The 24968-nt window shown below is 40.8% G+C and overlaps 4 protein-coding genes across 35 annotated transcripts in view; 3 read left to right on the top strand and 1 right to left on the bottom strand.

The window, feature by feature from the left end:
- Positions 1-435: 435 nt before the first annotated feature.
- On the top strand, positions 436-7047 carry zmat1 (zinc finger matrin-type 1). Its single transcript, XM_041955247.1, has 7 exons — positions 436-575; positions 2978-3084; positions 3196-3279; positions 3898-4033; positions 4190-4477; positions 5182-5272; positions 5542-7047. The coding sequence occupies exons 1-7, from the start codon at positions 437-439 to the stop codon at positions 6488-6490; spliced, it is 1794 nt and encodes a 597-aa protein (XP_041811181.1). The 5' UTR covers position 436; the 3' UTR covers positions 6491-7047.
- A 3172-nt stretch (positions 7048-10219) lies between these two features.
- cd8b (cd8 beta) lies at positions 10220-14936 on the top strand. The gene is made up of 7 exons (XM_041957555.1): positions 10220-10366; positions 11681-12034; positions 13273-13359; positions 13690-13779; positions 13964-13997; positions 14138-14189; positions 14375-14936. The coding sequence occupies exons 1-6, from the start codon at positions 10312-10314 to the stop codon at positions 14145-14147; spliced, it is 630 nt and encodes a 209-aa protein (XP_041813489.1). The 5' UTR covers positions 10220-10311; the 3' UTR covers positions 14148-14189; positions 14375-14936.
- Positions 14937-19916: 4980 nt separating this feature from the next.
- cd8a (CD8a molecule) lies at positions 19917-23079 on the top strand. Its single transcript, XM_041958881.1, has 6 exons — positions 19917-20352; positions 20486-20812; positions 20894-20992; positions 21096-21203; positions 21428-21467; positions 22251-23079. Exons 1-6 carry the CDS (start codon positions 20238-20240, stop codon positions 22300-22302), a joined length of 741 nt encoding a protein of 246 aa, XP_041814815.1. The 5' UTR covers positions 19917-20237; the 3' UTR covers positions 22303-23079.
- Positions 23080-23516: 437 nt separating this feature from the next.
- cast (calpastatin) overlaps positions 23517-24968 on the bottom strand; it is a 34542-nt gene continuing 33090 nt past the window's right edge. For all 32 annotated transcript variants that reach the window (XM_041958614.1, XM_041958606.1, XM_041958666.1 and 29 more), the window contains 2 exons: positions 24636-24742; positions 23517-24510 (listed from right to left, as the gene is read on the bottom strand). In XM_041958614.1, coding sequence (XP_041814548.1) covers positions 24644-24742 — 99 coding nt within the window. In that variant the 3' untranslated portion in view covers positions 23517-24510; positions 24636-24643. The remainder of the gene's footprint in view (positions 24511-24635; positions 24743-24968) is intronic.

The raw sequence follows: 24968 nt of genomic DNA, 5'->3' as shown, positions 1-24968 counted from the left end.
ATCGTAAATGTCAACAAAAATAAAAAAAAGTAGGAACTTTAAATGTTGTAGAAGTAGTAGTAGTAGTAGTAGTGTGTGTATGTGTGTGCTTTTAGTGCACTCTGATTTTTTGTCTTAATTTTAATTTTACATTTATTTGTCTGCTATCACATATATTGTGAGAATTTTTCAGTTTAATTTTGTAGTGGGGTGGGGTTAAGACTGCATTCAACAGTTTGAAAATGTGAAACCATGTTTAGGAAAAGAGGTTTAAGATACAGTACATGAAATTACAAAAAAAAAGACAGAATAGCTAAGTAGGTTTATAGGCTGAGTCTGATTTTGGCGAATTATCATTGTACGGCATTATATTACTTTTTAATGCTTGCTCTTTGAAAGCCAAACGCCATTAGTACTGGGAGGCTACTGCGCATGCACAAAGCAGCTAGGGAAAAAGATGGACGACGTAAGTGTCTGTACTCCGCTGCTTGCGGAGTCAGACGCTCAAAATAACACTATTAATACCCCTAACGCGGCTTCTGTCACAGATGCTGACAAAGTAATAAACACTAAAATAGATAGTACCCAGGTTGAAGGTGAGTTTTGTCTAGAACATGCAAATTCAGCTGTACGGCGTCCTATCTGCTGAGCCAACGTTAGCTTTTTAGCTAACTGGCTAGCCAGCTCAACAATCGAGTGAGCTAGCTCCTTAGCTAAATACGCGATGTCAACAGTCTAACGTTAGCTGTAACGTTAGGAGCTCAATACTTGTTATCGGTCTGTGCGTACATGACTCGTAAAAGGTGTGGCCCATTGAAACACCCTTTTTAATCCTTCGACCAACCTGATAGTGGAACTATATAAAGTTAAGAGGTTGCTTGTTTTCCCATGACGGGAGTGGCTGGCCAGTCGCTAATTGTCTTGCAAGCTACTGTGTACAAACTCAGTCACCAACCCAAGCCCTACGACCATTTAAATTGGCTACATACCAGTGGTCAAGGTTAGCTGGTTAGGAGGCTAACATAGTTTGGGACCGGGGGCAACCGAATAACTTAAGACAAAAAAAAATATTAAGTGATATTTATTTTATCCTGCGTCGAGCGATGACGTTGAGATGATACTTAAGTCATAACTTACTGAATCAGTCATTGCAATTGACTGCAATGTAGTTTTCAGGTTAGTTCACAAGTTAGTCTAAAATGAAGTTGTGTAAAAATCTGAGTTTGAGGGATCTGAGATCTCAGCTGAACTGTCAGTGTAACGTTAAAAATGGTCCCTCACTCGGGTCACCAGTAGAATAAAAAGTGCTCCCAGGAGAAGGGTGTGAACAGAAAGTATTTTTTGTTGTGTAAACATTATACATATAATTTGACATACACTACCTACAGTCTCTGTTTTGTTAACTGCTTCTGTGATTATCATTTGGTAAGTACAATATTTGAAATGTATCAGCGAACATTGATTTTTTTGGGCAGAATTTATCAAAAGTGTTTATTCATTGTTATACTCATCGCTTTTTATTTTGGGTTCAAAAAATTATTTGACAATTATATGGAGAGGGCAATGGTGTATTTCAGTGTATAACTCTCTTAAAGGCTGGTAAGTTAAAATCGGCCTGTGCACTGTAGGCTGTCAATGTTGAGACTCGAGCCATTTGAAAATATTCCATAGACCTTAATTACAATGCTTTCTTTTTCATAACCTCAGTTTTGCACTTGGAAAAAGCTGCAAATGGTCATTTTCACTATTATACGCACACACACTGTCTAATATATGTGTATAATGTATGTATCTATACAGTATAACTAAATTCAGTATGTTTGTGAGACATATGTCGTCAATAATTAATTTAAAGGCGTAATTGACTAATGGACTCATTTAAGTTCTATCTGCATATTTTCAGTCTCGTTCATCAGTCATAAAAGCATATTTATCAGTCGTGTCCTATGATAAGCTCAGTACAGCATACCCTAGCAAGGCAATCAGCAAGGATGCAAACAAATTGATTTTCACTGTAACACCTCACTTCGTATTTATTGATGTCTGATTAATTATATGTCATTCTAATGGAATGAAACTCACACACTTCACAAACTGCTGCTTCACAGTTGTATACAGGTAGCCACACTCATGACCAAGTCTTTTGCCCACACAGAGCTGTTATGACTAATATTCATTCACAGTGATGTTGTAAGCTGTTAGAAATGTTTGAGTGCTAAATAACCATGTTTCAAGTGAAAATGAGCAGAGCACAACATATTTTATTGATGCTACCACAGCAGAGTGGCTGACCCTGTCCTGCATTCAAACGTTGCAGGAATGCAGAAGTGCAGTGAGAAGTAAATATGCAATGGGCACATTGAGTGGGAGTAATTCAAGTAGCAGTTTTTATGTCAGTTTAGGTATTTTGTGAAATGTTCTGACGGAAGGACCTCCTAGTTTAGCACTGTCCCAAAGAATCCTCTGGTAAATAATTTTGTTTATAAATAATGGTTTGCACTAGGTAATGTTTTGCATTAAATACGGTCTACGAGGGTGGGTGCACCTTGAATAAGTGTGGAATTCTGTAAAATTCATTGGTTTCCTCTGAGTTGGGCTACTGCGTTTTCTACTATACAGGAAGTTGTTATTACAGTGTTAATTGCCGGAAAAGCTGTTTTTCTCTCTGTTGTGCTGTGCAGACTTCCTGGTCTACAAAAACAATGATTTTGAATGTCAGATGAGACCATTATCACATTGAGACAATGAAAACGGTTAAAATTATCATTTCATTTTTCAAAAAAAGCAGTCTCCAATATTTATATTTATCCAACCAGTGTATAGGCACAAGAGCAACAGTCAGAATTCTTTAACAATTGCTTTAGTTACAGTATATATCATCTAACATAGCTTTGGATCATATAAAAGACAGGTAAATGTTATTTGTTACCTGTTTTTTGTTGTCCACTTTGATCACTGTGGCTTCATTGAAATGATGACAGTATATTTTGCCACACAGGAGTGAGGAGTGAAGAGGAGCTACTAAGGAGTCTCCTCACTGACGACTATTGTCACGTGTGTGAGGCTGTGCTGCTCTTTGAATCTCAGCGGCTGTCCCACTATGAGGTGTGTGCTACTTTCTGGGAACTAGGCACAGGACTGTGACACAGTTTTTTTATTGAACTCACAAGATTGGAGCCTTTATAGTAATATCTCCTGTGTCTCCTCCCACTGTAGGGGAAGAAACATGCTCAAAAACTCAGGGTGTACCTGCAGGCCAAGAGAGCTGAGAAGATGAACAAAGAGTCCACGGGACCCCAGGTTAGAGCCCATTCAGTGATTTTACTCTCTACAAATGTAGGTGCAATCTGTATCTCCAATGTCAAACAATGAGTGTATCAGAAGAATGAACATAAAGTACAGTGCTGCAGGATTTAACAGTAAGGAGTCAAAGCTTTAGTGCCCTTGTGATATCCTCAAATATAAACTAATTTATTAATGCCACATCTGGAAGTTTTGCAGTATTACAGCAGCAAAGGGGATAGTGTAACAGTAAGAAGCATCAGTAAAAAAGCAACATATGATACACAACTAAACAAAATATGTAAAGCAAGGCAGTGGTTTAGTTACACATTATTGCCTGTAGGGACTATTGATATTATTGACAGAGCTGCACAGACAAGAAATCTCTGGAGAACTAAGAGAGCTAGGGTATATTGAAGGGATGCAGATTATAGACTGGTGCATAGGCATAGAGGTACGAAGTCCTAAACGCAAGTGCCAGCACAAACATTTCAAAAGTTGTAATGTGGTAGCACTTGGTATGGCCTAAGACATGTTTCTTATTTTCTTCTTAATTCATTGTTTTCAGTTTACATGCTATGTCAGGAATCATATATCAGTCTTTTGACAAGCCAGTGTTGTGCCTGTTTTGTGCAGCGGACCATGACTACTGATAAGGACCATTTCTGTGAGCTGTGTAACATGGTGTTTAGTTCCCACGTGGTGGCAAGATCACACTATGAAGGCAAAGTCCATACAAAAAATCTTCGTAAACAAGGTCTTCAGCCCCCAGGCAAGTGTGGGTTGTTTGATAGAAAAGTATTATAGTGGTCTCAATGTTTTATATTTACAGATTAACAGTAAATTTTGTTTAAAGTATAATTCAACTGGCAGGTTCAGAAGGTCTAATACAAATGAACTTAAATTGGTCATTTCTCATTTCTCTCAGTTATGGACAGGTACACAGAGGTGCATTCTTTACCAACCCTGGATCCTGAGAGTGCTGACCAGAAGTCAGCCCCTGAGGGTGGTATGGAGCATCTTCTGGACCCTACAGCTACCACAACTACCCCCAGCACAGAGGTGGATCTGAAGGACCCCAACAAGTACTGTGCCCTGTGTGCTGCTTCCTTCAACAATCCTCAAATGGCTCTGCAGCACTACAATGGACGCAAACACCAGAGGAATCAGACCAGACAGGAACTACTCAAAGAGCTTGGAGACAATGTCCAACAAGGTACACATGCTCCTACACAAAGTCCTCACAGCAAAGCAATTTAATACAAAACGCATCAGATTCTGCAGGGACTATATTAGAATTGCACAGTTGCACATTACAGTATTAAGTGTATGAAGTGCCAAAATTGATGCTAAGAAAAATATTCGCTGAAGCACATTTGTCCATTGTTAAACACACAATTTGTTAGTGCCCTTTAATCTACCTAAGATGCAAGATGAAAAAATAAAACTAGTTGAAGCTGGCAACAGCATGACAGCCTGATACTAAGACGTGATGAATCAAGTAAACAAAATAAACTGATATTTGAAATGGCAAATCCTTCAGCTATGAAGATTTCGTCCCATCATAGGTAGCAGGCAGGTAGGAAATTAGCAGGTAGGTGTTAGCTTTATTACCCTCTGACAATAAACTGGCGTTGACAAGAGGCAGTTAGTCTAACTGTGGTTAGAGTTTCAATTCGTGGCTGTTTGCAGTTACAAAGAATGTGAACCTTAGGTCTCCTGATGTTAATTATTATTTCCCATTGTAAGTATAATATATTCTTCATACGTAAAAATTAAAACATTATGTTAAATAGAATTATCTTAATGAGAGTAGTAACTCATTAGATACTAGCTAAAATTAGAAGAAAGCAAATGAAGCTATTTATGCCGTCTTTACCTCCTTTCCCACATCAGCACTTACTTTCTGTCTGTCTACAGCCAACTCCCTCATGTGTCAGATGTGTAGTGTGCAATTTAACTCTGTGGAGATGTACCAGGCCCACATGCAGGGAAACAAACACCAGATAAGGTAAGAGATCAAGAGTTTTCTGACAAACACATCATGTCCACTGTGTCATTATTTATACTGCACTGAAAATTGAATCTGTTACACTGCACTTCAACTAGCCTTTCTAGAATGTCTGACTTTTAAGATCTATTAACTGATTTTTTGATACACTGAATGAGATTAATAACCTCTGTGTTGCTTTTAGCTGCTCTTGGCTCATATTTTCAGCTTTCAGTGCCACACATTAATTGTAATAACAACATAATTCCTGTTTACATTTTCTTGTCCAGGGAGAAGAAGGTCATTGACCTGTGCAAATCCCAGCAAAAGGTCTACGGCACATTTGCGGATGAACTGTCAGATTACATTCAGCTTCAGAAGGCCCGTGGAATCACCCCCAAGAGTGGTCAGATCCTCTCTCTGGGTGACACGCAAAAGGAGGGCGGGGGAGAAGAAGAAGATGATGCATTAAACAAGGAGGATATCATAGAACTGAACAAAGCTATGCCTAATTTCCCTCCCACCTCTAACCCTCCTCATCACTCCCGCCTTGGTTGTTACAATCCAGGGTGGAGACCTCCATATCAGGGCCCTCCCTGGCCATCCCATGGCTTGGATTACAACTGCGCCCCCCCAGTCCTCCCAGGCTCAGGCTCTCCACTGTTTACTAGTCAGCCTGTAAAGAGAAGAAGGCGCAGAAAGCAGTCGAGCTCCTCCTCAAATACTACCTCAACATCCTACTCTTCCTCGTATTCCTCCTCCTATAGCAGTCACACAAGTGACAGTGATGACACTGAATACAGGCGCAGAGAAAAGAGGAGGATTAGAAGATCCAGGAGGGAGAGAGATAAGAGGGCAAGAGATGAGAATTCAGACAAAGAGGAGAAGAGGAGGAAGCGACAGAGGAGGGAACGAGCTAAGGAGTCAGAGGAGAGGAGAAGGGGGGAATCTGGAGAGTCAGACGAGGAGAGGAGGAGAAAAAAGAGGAAAAATCATGGCAAGCAGAGAAGACGAGATAAGAAATCTCGGGAGGAGGACTTTGAGGCAGCAGGAGGGGAGAGGGTGATGGACAATTTAATGCCAGAAGTTATGATGGACAATAGAAAAGAGAAGGAAGGCGGCGGACAGGATGGGCCAGCAAAACCCAAATACAGGAAAGAGAAGAAGAAAACGAAAGAGAAAGTAGACACAAGGACAGAAGAGGAGAAGCTGTGGGACGACTCCATTCTGGGTTGTTAAACTCAAAAGGCCCAATTTAACTCTGTCTCTTGAACTGCTGACATTTAGGCAGAACATGACATTATCATGAGCGTGACATGGAAAATCTCAAAAACTGTGTACATGAAAGTAACCTTTATAGCCATTAACAAAGCAGTTTTTACCATCTGCTCTGACAGCCCAAAAGTGTTGTACTCCATAGGTGTGCTAGCTGGCTAGCCATGTGTAGTGAATTTGTGTTTGCAAGGAATGAATGGATTTCCCTCGTCTCAGTGTTTTTGGAGGGATTTCTCATGCGTGTATCCACAACTATAATAGCTTTAATTTTCATTATGACACTTTACGTCTTTGTTGAATTCATTTGCACATTGTTATTGTTTTTAACCATTTAACATCTCCTTTCTTGACTTTCATTTGAAATGATCAAGAAGTCCTCTTGACCTTTTAACACATCCATAAGTTAAATTATGTTTGATCATGTATCTGTTCTGGCAGGGATCTGATAGATTGTGATCCCTTTAGCAGCCTGTGGTTGGCGCTGTTGAGCTTCATTCAGAGCATCAGTAAAGAAAATAAAAGCCTAGATGATATAAGCTTAGTTGTTTCATTTCTTTTGAAGTTCTTTGTGATTTTACACAGAGGCATAAATAACCACTATTAGTGATGTAGAGAGGTTCAGCGCATGTCTGTCATACTGGAATGATAAACGTAGAAATTCTGTGCCTGTTGCCCACATTGCATCACATTTAAACTATTTAAAAAACCAGGACGGTGCTGAGACTTTGCCCTAGTCTACAGTGCATTGTCTGCACTTGCATGTAGTAGGGATGTATTTGCACATCCAAACAGCACATAAAGTGTTTGGGGTCAGACAGGTGCAACAGATCAAATGAGGACAGCTTGATGCAAAGAATTAAGATGAATTGAACAAAGGCAATTTGCAGGATGTTGCTTAAAGGTGACTGAAAAGAGACAATGTAAACTGTCCTGTTGGTCTGAGTGTCTGATCTTTTTGCAGCAGAGTCTTATTCCTAAAGAACACATTTGTTATCTTTACACAACTCTGTTTTTGAGTTCCTTTAAATACCAACTAGGCGGCTTGTGGACTTTATCCGTTTTGCAAATTTTTATCTTAGGCAGCTTTATGAATTAAGACAATGGGCTACTTTGGCTTTGATAAAAATACATTTCAAGTGTTTTTAGGTTTACATGCACTATGGACTCTGAGTAAAGTGGTTGTCTGATATTTACAAACCACTCTTGATACAGGTGCCATAAAACATGCCAAAACATGCTCAGACTGACCCAGAGATGAAATATCCTTCAAAGAAAGTATATATTTCCAACATTTTTGTTTAAGAAGTTTTAATGTGCAATATATGGACTAATGTTGAAGTTTGCTGTTTGTTTGGTGGAGTTGTGTATCAGTCATTAGGACCCTGAGAGCGGATTGGTGCAGGGTTACAGTGTGTGCCTTGTTGGACCAGGAGAGCAGGGTATCACAGGATTCAAGTGATGTTGTAAATCAAAAACATACAGGAAACAGCTTGCTAGTTTGTTTTAGAGCCAAATAACTGCTGGAAAGACTTGCCAAAGGTACCAGTGCTGACAGCAAGGGAAAAATGTGAACGAGAGAAGTGAAAGAACAGTTGATGTCTGCTTTAGAGGCTGTAAGGTGAGAAGCAGATCTGTGACCCATACAGTAATATGGACATGAATAAGTGTCTTGTCTCGGGATACTATGCTTTTAACAAACTTAGCTGATGAGAAGAGTAGAGAAATGATAAAAGAGGCGAACTTCTCAGCAGGCAGCTTTTGACTCAAGGCGTCGAAGCACAGAGACCAACAAAGGCGTTACAGCTCAGCGATGTGTTCAGAGCAGCTCTGAAGCCCCCTGAGATCTCCTGTTTTCAAAGAATCCTGTGGTCTCGTTCCCTGCCTCGCTCGAGTCTTCGACCCCCGTAGAGCTACAGGGTGCCCACATCCTCTCACTTTAAGACCCCCCGTCAGACCGTTCCACCCCCTAACCTTTCAGGCACACACAAACAAATCCAGAGACAAAACACTACACAGATCAAGGGATAACGGGACACATTAACCTTTAATGTGGAGTGAAATACTCAAAATTAGGCTTTAATGTAAGACATCAACTGCAAGGAAATCTCAAGTGCCTCCTTGACGCTTGCTAATTAAGTGTACCTTTGTAAGTCATTGCTGTTTTTAAATGGCAATAGACTGCACTTGCATAGCATTTGGAATATCCACTGAAAGCAACAAACAAATTTAGTACAATAACGGCTAATTGGTTAATTAACTAGTCAGTTTTTGGAAAATGAATCAACACCTTTGATAATCAGTTAGGTTTAACTTTAACTTTAATTTTGTCCCGCTTTGAGAATGTCAGAATTACCTTTTTTTCCTCTCTGCTTTATATCATCAGAAATGAAGTACTTTTGGGTATCGACTCATATTTGACAAAACAAACAATCTGAAGACACGACTTTAGCACTCTGGAAATGGTGGTGGCCATTTTTTCACTCTTTTCTGACATTTGTTTTGGATTAATTATTCAATGCTCAAAATAATTGGTAGTTGCGGCCCTAATAGACTCATTCCAGGGCCGGCGTTTCTAAAACAGAACCGTTGTTTTTTTTTTCATCTGTCGTGTCTGTTGCTGCTACATGATATTTAATGATGCTTCTTTCACCTACAGCTGGGGGTTTCAGTTGAATTGTGCAGAAAGGATTTCCTATGTTATTTGGAAATTTAGAAAGTAAATGTCGTAATTTGTTATTTTAACTATTTCAGCATTAATTTGACAAGAAAGAAATGAGTTGGGGAAAATTCATTTTTTCAAATTGAGCTAAAAACTTCATAGTAAATATCAAAATATTGTTAAAATGATTGAGGAATATGTTCAGCCTGTTAACTGAGAGTGAATGATTTCACTATTTAGCTATTTTATTCCATTCCTCTGTTTCTCGTGCGCAGATCTCGCTGGGTTTTGCCGTAGTGCTTTCTTAGTGTGTGTCTTGATACACTTTAAACCTGTGTTTAATGCGAAATTGAAGATGCTTTAAGAAACAGCTAGAGTGAATATTTAACAATAACCCACAGCATTTTGGATCTGGGCTTGTTTTGTTTCCAGTTAACACCTCATGTTTTCTACCTCATCGCCTCTGTTTGCTGGTATTCCCTTTCCGTGCTCTGCAGCGAGGCATGAAGCTGTGTTTGTAGGACTCTGCTGAGCTCTAGGTCACGCACCTGGGCAGAGACCACAGCACTGCAAACTGCTGCTCAGTGAATATACCACTGTGTTATTGCTTGATGATACATGTGGTATCATGTCAGCTCCGGTGAGATGTCTCCACATTTCCAGCTGTCTGTCATGATCTCTGTATGTTTGTCATGTATATTGAACTGCTTCCTCCAACCAACCTGTATCTCTGAGGTGAAAACACGGTTGCTATTTGTTGGGTATATACTTTTTGAGTCAAATAACATCTGTTCTGTGGGGCTCTTTTTACTTTATGTTTTATGCATATATCAAATTAAGTTATTTTTTCAGCTCTCTCTCTCCCTCCCTCTCTCGCTCTCTCTCTCTCTCTGTGTGTGTGTGTGTGTGTGTGTGTGTGTGTGAATCCCTTGGCCTATGGCCCACTCTCATAGGCCCTGTGTGTGTCACATTGGGGTGTTACCTTGTCGACTCAGGCCTTGTCAGTTCAGTTCAGTTCCTCCCGTCATCTCTTACAGGCAGATAGCAGGAAAAGAAAGTATCAGCACCGTCCCTCAGCTACCACGCAAGAAACACACGCACGCACACGTACTGGCGACCGGACAAAATGCCCCTGCTGCCGCTGGCGAGGATCCTGCTGACAGCATCGCTGTGGACATCAGGTAAGATGTCTGTGTTTCTCTGTTTGCTGATTTTATGCTGTCGTCAGCCTCCGGCAGCGTCAGCATCATTAATCAGGGGCCTGTATCGAGGGATGTGTTGTTGTCTGCTTAAACTGAAGCTTGTCTGATGTTTAAAGTGAACAAACTTCACTTGTCTACGATCATCAAATACAGCCGTGGCCATTGTTTGTGGTAAAAGGTGAAATTTGTATTCGCTCGTTCAACAGATCAGACAAATAGTTTAAACAGACGAAGTACAGCGCACTCGCCATCGGTTCATCTGTTCAAACTGCCATGGAAGGTCCTGTAATATTATATCTCAGAATTGTTCAATGATACCGGTGCAAGTTATGGGTACTTTTATATAATTGCATCAACATAATGTGCACACATCTGGATTAAAGGTACAATGGTGATACATTTTGAGGGAAAGAGTGCACGACCTGTTTGTGTTCTGTGGTAGTTTTTATATCAGTGTCAATTTTATTTATATGTATTTGATGAATTTACTTTTACATTGTAGCTCTATTAAAGCTTTCAAATTAATTATATTTGTGCTGTATTGTGCAACTTATTGCGTAAAGATTAAATCAGCTTGCTGCGTTCTTGAGCGTCATGCAATTTGTGCCTTTACAGAGGAGAAAGAAATGATCATCCTTGAGCAGCAGTGAGCCTTAACCTTTCCACACTGGAAACCTTTGAATTTCCACTTATCTTTAGGTATTTTGTAAGACTAGTTATTGCAACAGGTTTACGCCGACATACGTACCTGACTCGAAAACAAACAAAAAGGCATTGGCACTGTTTCTAAAATGAGATGAAAAAGCTCCTCCAGTGAATGCATCCTTTAAACATTGCACAAATACTAAATCAGTCTCCTCGTACTGCAGTTTCAAAATGTCACCAGAGTTTGAAATGTGTACAAGACCTTTCCTCATAGTTTGGCTTCTGTTCCAGTCTTGCAACACTTTTGGTGATTCTTTACGATATTGCCAGTTGCGTTTGTACTTTCTTCTGCGTTGCTTGAAGTGCGATTATGTGTATGTGCTCTTACTCTGCAATTATTTTAAGTAGAAGAGATTGCACATGCACCATTGCTTCATGCTTTTCCTCAAACCTTTCCATACACCAAATGATGAACAAGTTGGCCTTGGGAGTATGGGTGTTTGGGCTTGACATAGTTGCAGTGTTGTAGAGCCCCAACTGCTGGCGATGTATGACCTTAAACTCCCGCACTGGACTGTAGGAGCCGCTCAGTGTTCTACAAGCGTGTGTCCGCTGAAATCTCAAACGTCTCTCTGTTTCCACTCCTAGGTTTGAGCCAGATCCTGCAACAAGAAACCGTCAGGGTTCTTTACCCTAAGATCCTCAGCACCGAGGCTATTGATTGTGACTGCTTTAACATCTCCTGCGAGTCCGTCTACTGGTTCCGCATTATTTCTAGGCACAGCAAAGTACAGTTCATAGGCAGGTGCAACAACGCTAACCGTGCTTCCTACGGGGCCGATGTGGAAAGAGCACGGTTCATACTGAACAAGAAAAACAGTATGTCCTTCACGCTACGCATCATCAACGTGACAGAAGAGGACACAGGGATTTATTCTTGTGTTCTTCGGGACAGGAAAAACACAGATATGTGGAAGCCTGGGTTTCTTCTTCGGCCTGGAGGTTTGTATGCTGAAATCTGAAGCGCTTCATTTACAGCAGTTACACATCAAACACCTATGAGAGTTTCTGCAGATGTTTGAATTCAGGAGGCAGGCGGTGGACGAGTAAAAGATTTAAGGATTTAAATTCCCGATGTGAATCAAACCACTTCATTTAAATCCGGTGCATTTTGACATCTAACACAATACAGAAAATTTATCGTACGATGAAGATTCTGGTAATTATTGGCCGCTATTTTTTTCTGTGCCTGTGGTGTCCCCAGTTTGAGTTCATACAGGGAACTTTCATCCCCCTCTCTTTCCACAGTATAACTCCCCACTGCTTATATCCTTTAAAAATTACTCTCATTGTACTTAAAAATTGCAAAGAGAAGTAATGAAGTTTAAATGTGACGACTGTCGACTGTCTCACTCATCTCTTTGTGTTTATTGTTTTTCCAGAGTTATTAGTTCTGACCAAAATCTTAGCGATCGGGCTTCTTATATTTTGACTGGAGTGTCGCACACTGATAAACAACATACATTATGTGCAACCCCGATTCAAAAAAAGCTGGGACGCTGTGTAAAACTGCATAAAAACAGAATCATCAGAATCATTTGCAAATAACGCTTTTACGAAGTCTTCCTGAGTCCATGTGGTAACATCCTTTATCCAATCATGTGTTCACAAAGTGCTGAACCTCGCTACATCCTTGCTTGTGAACGACTGAGCCTTTCCAGGATGCTCCTTTCATACCCAATCATGATACTATCACCTGTTACCAACCAACCTGTTTACCTGTGGAATGATCCAAACAGGTGTTTTTGGAGCGTTCCACAACTTCCCCAGTCTTTTGTTGCTCCTGTCCCAACTTGTTTGAAACATGCTGCTGCATCAAATTCAGAATAAGCAGATATTTACAAAAATCAATGAAGCTGATGAGGTCAAACACTAAATATATTCTATTTGTACTGTGTTCAATTAAGTTCATGCCAAAAACGAATTGGCAAATGATCACATTCTGTTTCATTTATTACACAGCGTCCTAACATTTTCGGAATGACAGTTTTAGTTGTAGAGAGAATTTGCTGATAAGATCCTGCTCACGGTCATATTATATGATGGATGTACATAGATGGGAAGGTGGGGACAGGTTGAAAATATCTGGGTTCTTCTTTAATCTCTCCTTAAAAGCGTCTTTGCATTCTTGTTTCACTGCTGTCTAGTTATCACTTGGTTGTTTGGTCTTTATCTGACAGTGATCCCTCCAACATTACCTCCCAAGACAAAACCCAAACCGCCGGTCAAGACGGTCTGTCGCTGCCCTAAGAAGAGACCTTCGCAGAGTAAGTTATTCAGCATTTTCAGTAAAGGACAAATGCAGCTCCTGCAGTATGCACTTGTGTGGCTGTGCATAGTTTGCACAATGCTCTGCTGCTTTCAAATGTAACTTTATGTTTGCGTTGTGATGTATAAGCACCTTGTGTCTGTGAATATACCACATGTATTGTAACAGGTATGATGTAAATGCAGTAGAAGAGGTGGTTTAGTACAGACAATGAATCAACAACTCGTACTGGAAGAACAAATCGTATAATGATTGATTATGTCACCCGGCTTCACTGCAACAAGCTATAATAGAAGCATGTACTGCGTTTGTTGTGTGCTCGCTCCAGATGGCTGCGGCTCCCTGATTCTGTGGCCACTGGTCGGACTCATTGCGGCCCTGGCTCTAGCTCTCATCTGCACGCTGTACTACTTCAGCCGTGAGTAGTCCTCCAGTTTAATGCGCTAATTATTGTGAAGTCAGCTGGGGGAAAAGATTTGTACCAAGCAATGCAGCAAATAGTGTTCGCAAATGGTTGTCAAACGATTAGAACATCTTTGAAATTAGATTTTGATTTTATCTCTGAAGTGTTTTCTTTTGTTTCAACACGTTCTTACTTACAGAGCTACCCAAAAAATGTCGGCATCGCTTTGTGAAGTAAGTAGAGTGCTGCACACGGTGAATTTATATCCTGTGTAGTCCAAGGAAGAATTCTTGATGCTTTACGTTGTTCATTAAATTTTGCTTCTGCAGCTGTACTGTAATTGACTGATTTAATGTCATTATTCTCTATTCAGGAAGAGGTAGATGACCAAAAGCTCTGCTTCTACAGCTTATGCCTGACTCAGAGTATGTACCTTATGTGTCTTTTGCATATATATATATAAAAAACATTAATTCTATGTGTGATGTTTAACCCCCTTACAAAATGTTTGCATGTTTAAGTAAAGCTGCCACAATATGTGCTGAAGTCAGAGGTTATTTACGCCGTAAAAAAAACTCATGCACGCTAACACTTGCTTCTGTGATCACAGTGGCTGAAGTTCCTCACTTGAGCCGACATCCAGCGGACTATAAAGGACATCTTCACCCTGAAGATTTACTCTGCCAACAGCATGTCATGTTTATTTACAGGGAGATTATTGTGATATATTCACTGTTTCTGTTACATGTATTACAAGACGCCTCCAGAGCTCCTGCAGCTTCAGTTCTAAGCTCTGTACAGTCACTTTTCCTTTATTATTATGTCATCAATATGCGGATGACATCATCATTTATCCAGGTGCTTTTTCAACTCAGCAGGTTTGGGATCTGTAGCTTTGGTTTTAGATGATTATTAAAGCATGGCAGTGTTTTTCATCAAAGTCCAAACCTAGTCAGTTTATTTACAGTGAAAAAGCACGTAGACCACGAAACAGGGGATTTGAAACGCAGTATTTCTCCATTTGCTTTTTGCTTTCTTCTGTATTTAATTGTGTTTATTCCTGTCTCATAGCACGTGTAAGTGTTTCCTCATTTTTTTTAGACAGCACTGTCAAGCTGATTTTCATGTTAGCATGATTCTGTTCAATCAATACAGCTGTACACTTAAATCATTTCACATGGCGACTCTTCTTTTTATCGATGCTAAAAGTTACTGCATTATTAAATGCATGCATGTGTAAACACTTTCTTGTTCACAATAATTCAGTTGCCCAGAGATGCGTGGCGCTCAGGCTTTGACACAGGTGCTCAAGGGTAAGAATAACACAGGTGTGAGAGGCCAAACACTGTCTGTGTCTAGTGACTAGTGCACAGATAACAAAGCAGTCCTGTGTTTCAAAATGTTTGTGGTGTTTTGTCGTACATCTAAATGTTTCTGTGCCTGTGTATGGAAGAAAAGAGACAGAGAGGTTTGGAAGTGGGTGTTGTACGTCCATTGTCAATATTGTGTGTGGCGGAAGTTGAGTAGGTGAGTGACAGGGTTCGGTTTCTTCCTTCACCTTTGATGCGTAGACTTGCATCACATCTAGTTTCTGTTGAACTGCCTCCAGTGTGCGCCAACAACAACTTTATTGTTTTAATCTTAAATAGCAGGCTACAAAGTGTGTATCTCTTGCTGTCTCTCTGACACACACACACACACACACACCTGTGCGATTGAGTGTGAAGAAGCGGCTGAGTTGGTGGTTGTTCAGGTCTCAGGGAGCGTGCGCGACCCTTTCCTGTGCGATGGAGGGAGAGGAGAGACAGAGCCGTGTTCCCTGAGATGCTATCGCCTCGCTTCAGCTTTGAGCTCTTCATCGAGCGTCTGAAACAAAACGACCACAAAAATACCACAGACCGAACCACAAGCTCTGACAGAGACAGAGAGAGCGTCTTTAAATGAGAATACAGTTAAGAGCAAACTGAAATGAAAACTTGAAGGCAGTGTGTTTTATTATACAGTTCCTTTAGCAAATGCACTTAAACACAGTGGTTCTTTTAAATGTATACATGAATGAGTGTGTGAGGAGGGCGAGCGTGTTCATTCATTTACAAATCATAATTTACTGTTATTGCAAAACAGAGGGCAGAAAATGAGTAAGTATAGATTTATTAAATACAATTAACACTGTACAGGTTAAATAAACAGAATCGCAAAAGTGCTGTATCAGCACCTTTCATTGAAAACAGTTTCCGACAGTCTATGTTGTATCACACATACGATCAAAGCAAAGTAGACCCAGATATCATTCAGTTAGCAGTTTAACATGACAAAATGATTGAAAGGCCTCTTAACATCCGACAATACAGTTCAGCAGCACCACAAAAGACAGCCTCTGAAAAGACGAAGCTGGATCAAAACCTCCACGACAGTTTGAAGAAAACTGAATAACCTCTCTGAGGGCAGACTAATGGAGGGCAGTTTTATCAAACAGCTTGAGCTTCAGCTGAGTTTTTTTTTTGTAACGTGTAACATGATGCATTAATTTTGCAATTCAAGTAAGCAGTTATTTAGTTACATTTTTTAAAAAAGCAATCCATTACTGTTGAAATTGTGGCGTATTTTACTGTTGTTTTTGCTGCCCCAGAACATAATTGGTTGGGGAAGGGTTGGAATTAGAATAAAACAACGGTCAGGTGTTAAGACCTGACCTACACATGTGCAGGACTGACCAGGCTGGATATACAGATCAGCTGCCAGTTGTTACAAAAACACAACCACGGTACAATCCCAGAGGCCTTTGCACTGTTTCTGTTTCTTTCCTACTTCTGCGCCCTCATGGTATCCAATCCTACGGTCGTATCAGTGCACACGTGCCGCTCAACCTTTACATGGTGAGAGTGTTGGCATTATCTTGCGGGTGAAAGGGACACGAACATCACAGTGAAATGCAAATTGTTTCTGGTGATAAGAGTCTGTCCGCTGCGTCGGTTTGTAAGAAACACCTGCAAGATAAGCACAGCTTCACAACACCATGTGCTGTGTGCATTGAGCCCTGGCACTCTTGATTAATTGTTTGCTTGTAATCAAACCACATCATTAATGAAGAGCTGCAAAGGGAACATTTCTTCTGTTGTTCCTGTTATCAGCCTGCAGAGTTACACATTATGGGCTGTAGACTAGACTGTTCAGTGACAGTAGAGTCAGTACATTCAAAGGAAGATGTGTAGGATAAACATCCTCTGGATAATGAAAACACATGTGCAAGCAATCACAATTAATTTTTGGTAAATATAAGGAGTTACTTTTCTCAGTAGGTAATGCTGTAACATAACGAGTTTTTAATGGCAGTAAACTTGTAAGAAGCTACTAAGGAATGATACCCAACATTGTAAACCATCAGTTCCAGGAAGTGTGAATGACATCAATCTAACACAGATGGCTGATTGACGTTTTCTGATGACTAATAAAGTGGATATTTACAGCACAACAAAACATTTTTGTTTGTGTGTGTTGTATCCTGCGTCTTCTTCTGATAAATATATGCCACACACTGATCAGGTGTTAGTGTTACTACCTACAGCACAGCATGGTAAGTATTATTTTAGTCATATGAAATTAGCTGTTAAAATTTTAAAGCTTTAGAGACAAACAAGTATTTTTGTATTAGTGTTTAAAAGTTTCAAATGTAGTGAATAAGAATTGTTTGCCTTGTTTACTTATTCATGACACATTTTTACGTTGAAAATAAGATGTCAAATTAGGCCTGATTTCAGCTACAAAGTTCGATTTAAATGTGGAGATTATTTTCCAAAACACACACGTACCATCCTGACAAGAAGTCTCACTCATATGCGGTTCCTCCATTTCCAAGCTCACTGTTTCTACTTACTCGTCTTGTTGCTCTTGGTTTCCTTTTCACAGCTTCACATCCCATAATTCCTGAAACTGGTGGCACAGAAGCAGAGCAGAGACATGTGAGCAAGTAACTGGTGCTGATGGTGTTTTACTGGTACCGGTGGTGCTGCTATTTTCTGACTGCATTTGAATGTGAAGCTATGCGATGCCACTGTGTACAGTACTCTGTCACTGGCTTCCCCTGGTCACCCACTACACACACACACACACACACACACACTCACACACATAGATGTAAGTTTCAGGTTCGGAGACCCCCTTCTGTGACTAAGATAGGGAAGCCCATGCAGGTGTGTTTGTGAGTGACTCAACTCTGAAACAGAGGTATGGAAAAGTGAAGCGGGCCAACCGAGAGCCTTTTGACTGAGTCTTCCCTCTGACACAAAGCATCAACAGAATCCCCTACTTACTGAAAACCAGAACCTGGTTTTACTCGAAATAAACAGCATCAAAGAATATGCTCTGCAGCCTGAATGAGACGCTGTCCCTCCCTATTGGTTTCTCTCGGTCTCTTTCCTCCCACCCGTGGAACAGATAGGTCGCCCACAAATGAACGAAATGTCAGCACTTGTTGCCCATTACTAAATCGGTGCATTTACTTTCCATCACTGAACGGGAAATAGGACCCTGGGTTGCGCCACAGCCGCTGAAGCTGAAGTTTCACTTTGCTACGAGAAGCTCTCACATGAAGTGACATGATGCTTCATCGCTGCTCGGATAGAAGCTTTGCCCTTTGTTCTAGCTTTGTTCATGGAAAGTGCTGTTTTGCAACCCTCATTTTTGGTCTTCATTCCTATTGCTAACATTTTACTTGGCAGTTCAATACAGCTTTACACAGGCTCAGTCACTCAGATATTTCCAAGACTCTCTCCCATTCAGCAATTGAAAGAAAGATCATAAAATCATCTCTTGTACACTACTGAAACAGAATGATTCGTGTTGCACACAGTTGTTAATAGTTTGTTAATGATGAACAAAGCATAATGCAAGCCATCAGACATGTTTAAAAGATGTCCAGCTGTCTGAATCTAGTGATGTAATCCATTTATTTGGAATTAAAAACAATCAAGTCGTAGCTCACCACAATCTTAAAGTGATACTCTAACGAATTAGTGTTACACTGGGGACTTATGAGTGGCAAAGTTTCCAAAGCAATGGTCAAATCTGAAGCAGCAGAGGCTCAGATATCCTGACTAACAGTTGAAAGTAAAGGTCAAGCTGCCAAAATGGTGATCCTGCTTTTCCCATAATGCAGCTCAGTCTTGTTCGACCCTCCCTGATTGGTGCATGCCCATGTCTTTCAAACTACGTCACTACGCGTCTGAAGTTTAAAACACAGGCTTTCTGCTGAAACCGAGCTGTAGTCCAATCATTTCAAATAACCCTGATGACATCATCAGGGTGGAGGGCCATTTCTACGACCTGCTGTGACATCACTGACCGGGGGGAGCGTCCAGCCATGAGACACACTTTAAAGTTCCAGGGCAGAGCAGAGCAGCAGCGACTTTGTGGCTCATGATTCAGTGATTTACTGTTTAACAATGACAGAGCTCTACATCCTGCTGTTGCTGCCATCTGTCGGCCTGACGCTTCACCTCGCTGCAGTGGTGAAACACTGCGGGACGACACGGTGTTGCAGTACGTGTTGGGTGTGGTTAACCGTGCAACAGAAATGGAAATGTTTAAGCATATTGTTGTTGCATTTTTAACCATTTTATTTAAATGATGCCTACAAGAGGGATTTAATCTGCATAACTATACTTTGTACTATTTAATTCTTAACACAGAACACAGGCAATACAGTCTGTAAGCGGCCCAGAGTAAGAGACAAACACTGAGAATGAAACGGATTATCAGTCTGTGTGAAAATAGAATCATATATTTATAAGGATTACTCACAAAGGAATGGTGTAGATGAGTGAACTAAGCTATAACGCATATAAACTAGCAGGCAGACCCGGACAGAAGAGGTTAGAAACCACTCACAGCTACTCACGGTGACCATTTCCTGAAACCACACACATCTGTCACGTCACACACAGCAGGGAGGTAAAAGGTCAAAGTCGACTACAGACTAGCGGCCCTGCTCTGGGGCACGTCAGCAGGCCAGATGTTTGCCTACACTGGGAAATTCTTGAAATTCAGCATGTGATTTGTGCAGAACCAGTCTGTGTAAAGTGGGCTGCCACCCACACTCAACATGCGCTCAGTAATCAGTTCCCTCTCAGTCGATTCACATTCAGTCTGGGATATCAGAGGCGCCACGTATCACGTGTTGCACCTCGTTCCTCTCCTTCAAGCAACAGCAAGTATTGTCATAGCAACGGGCTGCTCCTTGTCAGCCTGCATGCTGTGCACTGCTGCGTTTGCGTGTCAGTATCTGGTGGGTGAAAGAGCTGTTCGATTCAACACGGAGCTCTGAAGGTGCGAAACGCAGATAGGTGGGCTCCACTTCAAACATCTTGCAGACCACGACTGCTGCAGGAGGTCTCTGCAACACTCCGCTGCAATGATCCCATTTGACACAGCAGAGAAGAAGGTTACAGGTGGGGCGTGGTTTGATATCTCGCTGAATGATCTCCCAGCAGGCTTCAGCAAACACCACAAAGACGTGTTTAGGAGCTATTGTCGTCTGTGACGTTAAAATGGACCAAAAGTGGATTCTGGTGATTCTGGTATTTTATCAAAGTAAGTTTAACCTGCATTTTACTGATACGTCTATTCACTTTCATGCGGCCCCAAGTGTCTCTGCTCTGTTTCTCAGTCGTTTGCTTTTGGGGAGTGAATGGTACTACTGCTCACAATTTGTTGCTTCTTTCAGAAATTCCTTCAGGAGCAGCTGAGGATATAACTGTCAAGGAGGGGCAGGAGGTTGAAATCAGCTGTCGGCCTGAGCTGGGCTCCATGGTCATCTGGTTTCGATTGCTGGGCGAATCTGACATGGAATTCATTGGGTCCTATGCCAACAACGGCATAGAAAAGACAGCCATGAAGGCCTTCTCTTCCATCTTCAGGCGCTCAGCGAGTAATCCATATTCCCTAACACTAAAGTCATTCAACAAAATGCGTGACAGCGGCGCTTACATCTGTGCAGCCCTCGTCAAAGGCACCGAGCTAAGATTTGGCAAAATAACCCAGCTGGTCGGAGGTGAGTCGTGTTTCATTGTCTCACGATGGTATGATGGCTGCTCTCAGCAACACTTTAATCACATCTTTCCTCTCTCTTAAGAAAAAGCTGCAGCAGTACAACCGATCACCACCACCACCACCAAACAAAGTCTCTGCACAACTGCCGCGCCATGCGTTTGCAAGGACAATCACAAGAAAGGTAAAACAGAACAAATCCCGTCTTTGTGTAGTGGGTCCTGATCATCGTCATGTTTATGATGCTGGGAAGACAAACAGGCGCTAAATGAGCCCGTGCTTTGCAGAGGAAACCAGTCCTTCCATGTTTTGTACTCCAATCATACTGGGCCCACTGGCTGGCGGCTGTGGCCTTCTTCTTCTACTCCTCATCATCACCATCGTGTTCTGCAACAGTAAGTCCACCTGAAAGCTTAAACGTAGCACATCCTCCATGAGGCCAGCTGCGTTTCATTTTCTCGTACGACACTGAACGTGCAGTCAATAAAAGCCTGCGTTTGGAAAGCTGACATTTTAAATTCTGCTGATTTTCTGTTCATTTTTTCTGCCTTTCTTCCTTTTAAATTGCACAATTTTGTTGTGTGTAATAAAGTTTTTAATACTTTTTGATTTGCTGTAGAAATAAGGACACGGAGATGCCCACACCATTACAAAAAAAAGTAAGTAGCTTATTAAGTTGTTTTAATAGCATTCCCCACCCCAGACCCCCAAAACAGCATCTAAACTGGGTTGATTACTGTATTTTCTTATTTATTTATTGAGCTACCTGTTCACTATATTTTCTGCAAGATTCAAGTTAAGTAATTTTTTCAAGGAAATTGCTCTTAAAATCAACAAGTGCTCGTAAACCTGTTCATCTCTTTTCCCCTTGCTTCTATGTTTATAATGGTGCTGTGTTTAGTTTTGTCTTTGTTCAGCTTTGTCGTCTTTGTTTTTCGCTGTATGTTCTGCTTCTGTCTTCTAGTAGTTTGTTCCGTGTGTAAATACACCGAGAGCAGCTTCAAAGCGGAGTCACGCTCTCTGTATGTGAACTCATACGTGGCCAATGAATGTGATTCTGATTATGAGACATAACTAATTAAACTCTAACTCAAATTACTCAATTTGCCTGTAATTACTAACAAGTTACAAAGTTCTCACCAAAATCAGTCGCACATTAAAGGTCAGTTCAGTGAGTATTGAGTCTAAAAACGCTGAAATAAGCGCATTAATTACTCAGCATGTATTACTGTTTAACTGTAGAATATAATTCCTCCTAAATTGCTGAAACCCACAAATTCCCAGAAAAGATACAGAAGACATGACCTAACTTCCCTTAATTGTAGCTACGGCCCTGTTTGCTTTTTAATTTCATTTTGACCAAAGAATGGAGTGACTGAAATAAGAAATTCATTATCATTATTATTGTTATTATTACTAAATGCTTTGTTTATTTCATATAGGCTTCGGACAGCGGCTGGTGGAAAACAGATGATGACTGGCAGACATGTTTAAGTTTCAGTGGCATTTTTTAAACTGCAGTTATTTTACAGCGCTGTGTTCTTGTTGCAGAAATGATCTACAGTTTAACCACATTCATGATGGATATTTTGCTTCCAAATTAAAAAGGTCTCATTGTTTGAGATAGAACATCTAAAAAGCGCATGAAGGATTAAACGCATCAGATACTTTCAGAGCTCTTCACCGTCAACATCCAGTTTTAGATGCATTGTGGTCTGACGGCCGATAATGAAATGAAATCTTCATGAAACAATGTGACACGAAACGTCTGTTCATCCACATCCCATGAATGCTGATCATAGAAACCATAGAAACCACTGAACGCCTCAGACTATTACAATTTAGCTCTCTGACTCATGTTCATTTTTCTTTTGAAATGTTTGCAAAAACTGTGTATAGTTCATTTTGGTTTTGTATCGATTTCATTTTCATTTATATTTACAAACTGTACTTTGGACCATATTTTGACTTTGATTCTTTTTACTTAATTACCGTACTTTGCTTTTGTTGTGGGATGTAAATGAGAACTTAACTTTAAATTAATTAAATAAGCACGCTTTAGAAAATGATCTTGTCTGATAATATGATTTCCTGCAGGAGGATAACCTGAAATGTTGAACATTTTAGTATTTAAAATTAGAAACGTAATTTTTTATGAATTTCTACTGTTTCAAAGTAATGAGGGAAAAATATGAAACATTATTTTTGTTTTGTAAAATCGGACATATTATCCCACTGTCTTTTATAACTAAATAAAATATTTAACAAGCATTTTTTCTTGGCTCGCGTTTGTCTTTATTTATGTTTCTTGTCATATTTATTTCTCTCACTCATCAAAGCCACTCATTTGCATTCCCATCAGTCATTCGGGGTCTTGGCACAGAAATGTTGAGCTTTACATGAAATAGGGGCGAAGTTGTTCTGCTGTGAGTGCCCCGAGTGAAAAGGAAGTGGGCTGCTACAACTGTATGCAGAGTGAAAAACCACACAGTCAGCAGGAGAGAGAACTATTGTCAGAGGAGATTCGGTTCCCGTTCAGGTTGATACAAGCGCATTTCCCCCGCACCTTTAAGAAAACAGTGTTTATTGATTTCCTGCAGGATTTGGCTTTGTCCACACACGCATAAAGGCAGTTCATGTCAGCAAACGTTCTCATTCTAGACACAAATCAGACAAACCAGACTCTACATACAGAAAAGGCACTGTTATAATTTTTACATTTCATTTATTTAGTTTTCCCACGTCTAAAATATCTCTCAAATCTTTTGACTCACACCCACACAAAACCTTTGACATGAAAAAAAAAAACTCGGGGAAAGTATATTGATTTTTGACTTTACAGTTAAAAGCCCTTTCTAAATTATACAGTGTTGTCTTATATAGAGTAAAAATCTTTTTTTTTTTACAGTATACAAACAAGGGCAGTTTACAAAGCTTGTAACCACCTCCGTTCACGAAGTGCACTTCCGGACACGGCCAAAGGCATACAGACCCTTCTCTTGACAGGTATTTCTCTGCAGACAGTAAAAGGCATTTGCAAGAAGCTCTCGAATACAGAATTAAGCTGAACACCTCCTGGAAATTCTCCACATATCATGTAAACTATGTATTGTCCAAAATATAAGCAAACTAAGCTGTACACTAGTGTCTTAAAGGCATCTGACTGCATCGTGGTAGAAAACTTGGCTTTTCTGTGTACATCAAGATTGCACAAACATCCCGATTCTATACACCCGCTCTGTACTGCTCCCAGGCAAGCTGACAGTCACCACTTCTCTGACCGACGAACACCACCAGGCTTAAATAAGCAGTGTGTTGTGGTCTGAGCGCTATTGGGGGAATAGAAACTGTCAGCTGAGATGTGCATGCAGGACTCTGACGAGCAGCGCCTTCCTTCCTTCAGCACGCTCAACACACCAGCCAACAAACCTGTCTTCAATTCCTCTTTCCCCGCAGTTTCCCCTTCTTACTTTCATCCTCTCCATAGACAGAAACATGTGAAACCGAGCAAAAAGGCGCTGCACGTGGAGCTGTGTGTGTGTGTGTGTGTGTGTGTGTGTGTGTGTGTGTGATTGGTATGTGTAGGCTTGTCTTTCATCCAGTATACATTCTTGACGTTTTACAAAAATAGAATCAATATCCAGAGGGCAGCCCCCACGCTGATGCGTCCCTGTGGCCGGGAGGACAAATTGCACCGACAACCTGCAACACATGCAGCGACACATTCAGGGGTCAGTGGAAACATGTGGACATTTATGCTCCTCATCCTGAGCGCGTTACGTCTTTTATCAGGTGAAAATTGTGCAAAGGATGAGAACGAACATTACCGAGTGGTCTAGCTCTTGCCTCCCTTCTTTACAGATGCTGGCACGACGTCTGAGCTTAGCTGAGCGGATAGCTGGTCGGTGGCAGACGGTTCCTCTGCGTGGTGTTTCTGAAATGCAAGGTTGCATTTATAAAATATGTAGAGAGAGAGGAAGAGACGAAGCAGCACATTTGCATGCAATAATTACACAGAATGGATGTAATAATTTGGAGAAATTAAGGAAGCAGAGGGAGGCGAGTGCGTCACATGTGGCTTTGTGCAGGCTCCACCGATGCAGACATTTGTTTTTACTCTGATTCAGTTCTAAGCGCACAGATTCATTCATAGTCCTGGA

The sequence above is a fragment of the Chelmon rostratus genome, chromosome 2 (assembly GCF_017976325.1).
Source record: "Chelmon rostratus isolate fCheRos1 chromosome 2, fCheRos1.pri, whole genome shotgun sequence".
Taxonomy (NCBI): domain Eukaryota; kingdom Metazoa; phylum Chordata; class Actinopteri; order Chaetodontiformes; family Chaetodontidae; genus Chelmon; species Chelmon rostratus.
The sequence above is the reverse complement of the archived record's forward strand: the minus strand, read 5'-3'. Positions and strand labels throughout refer to the sequence as shown.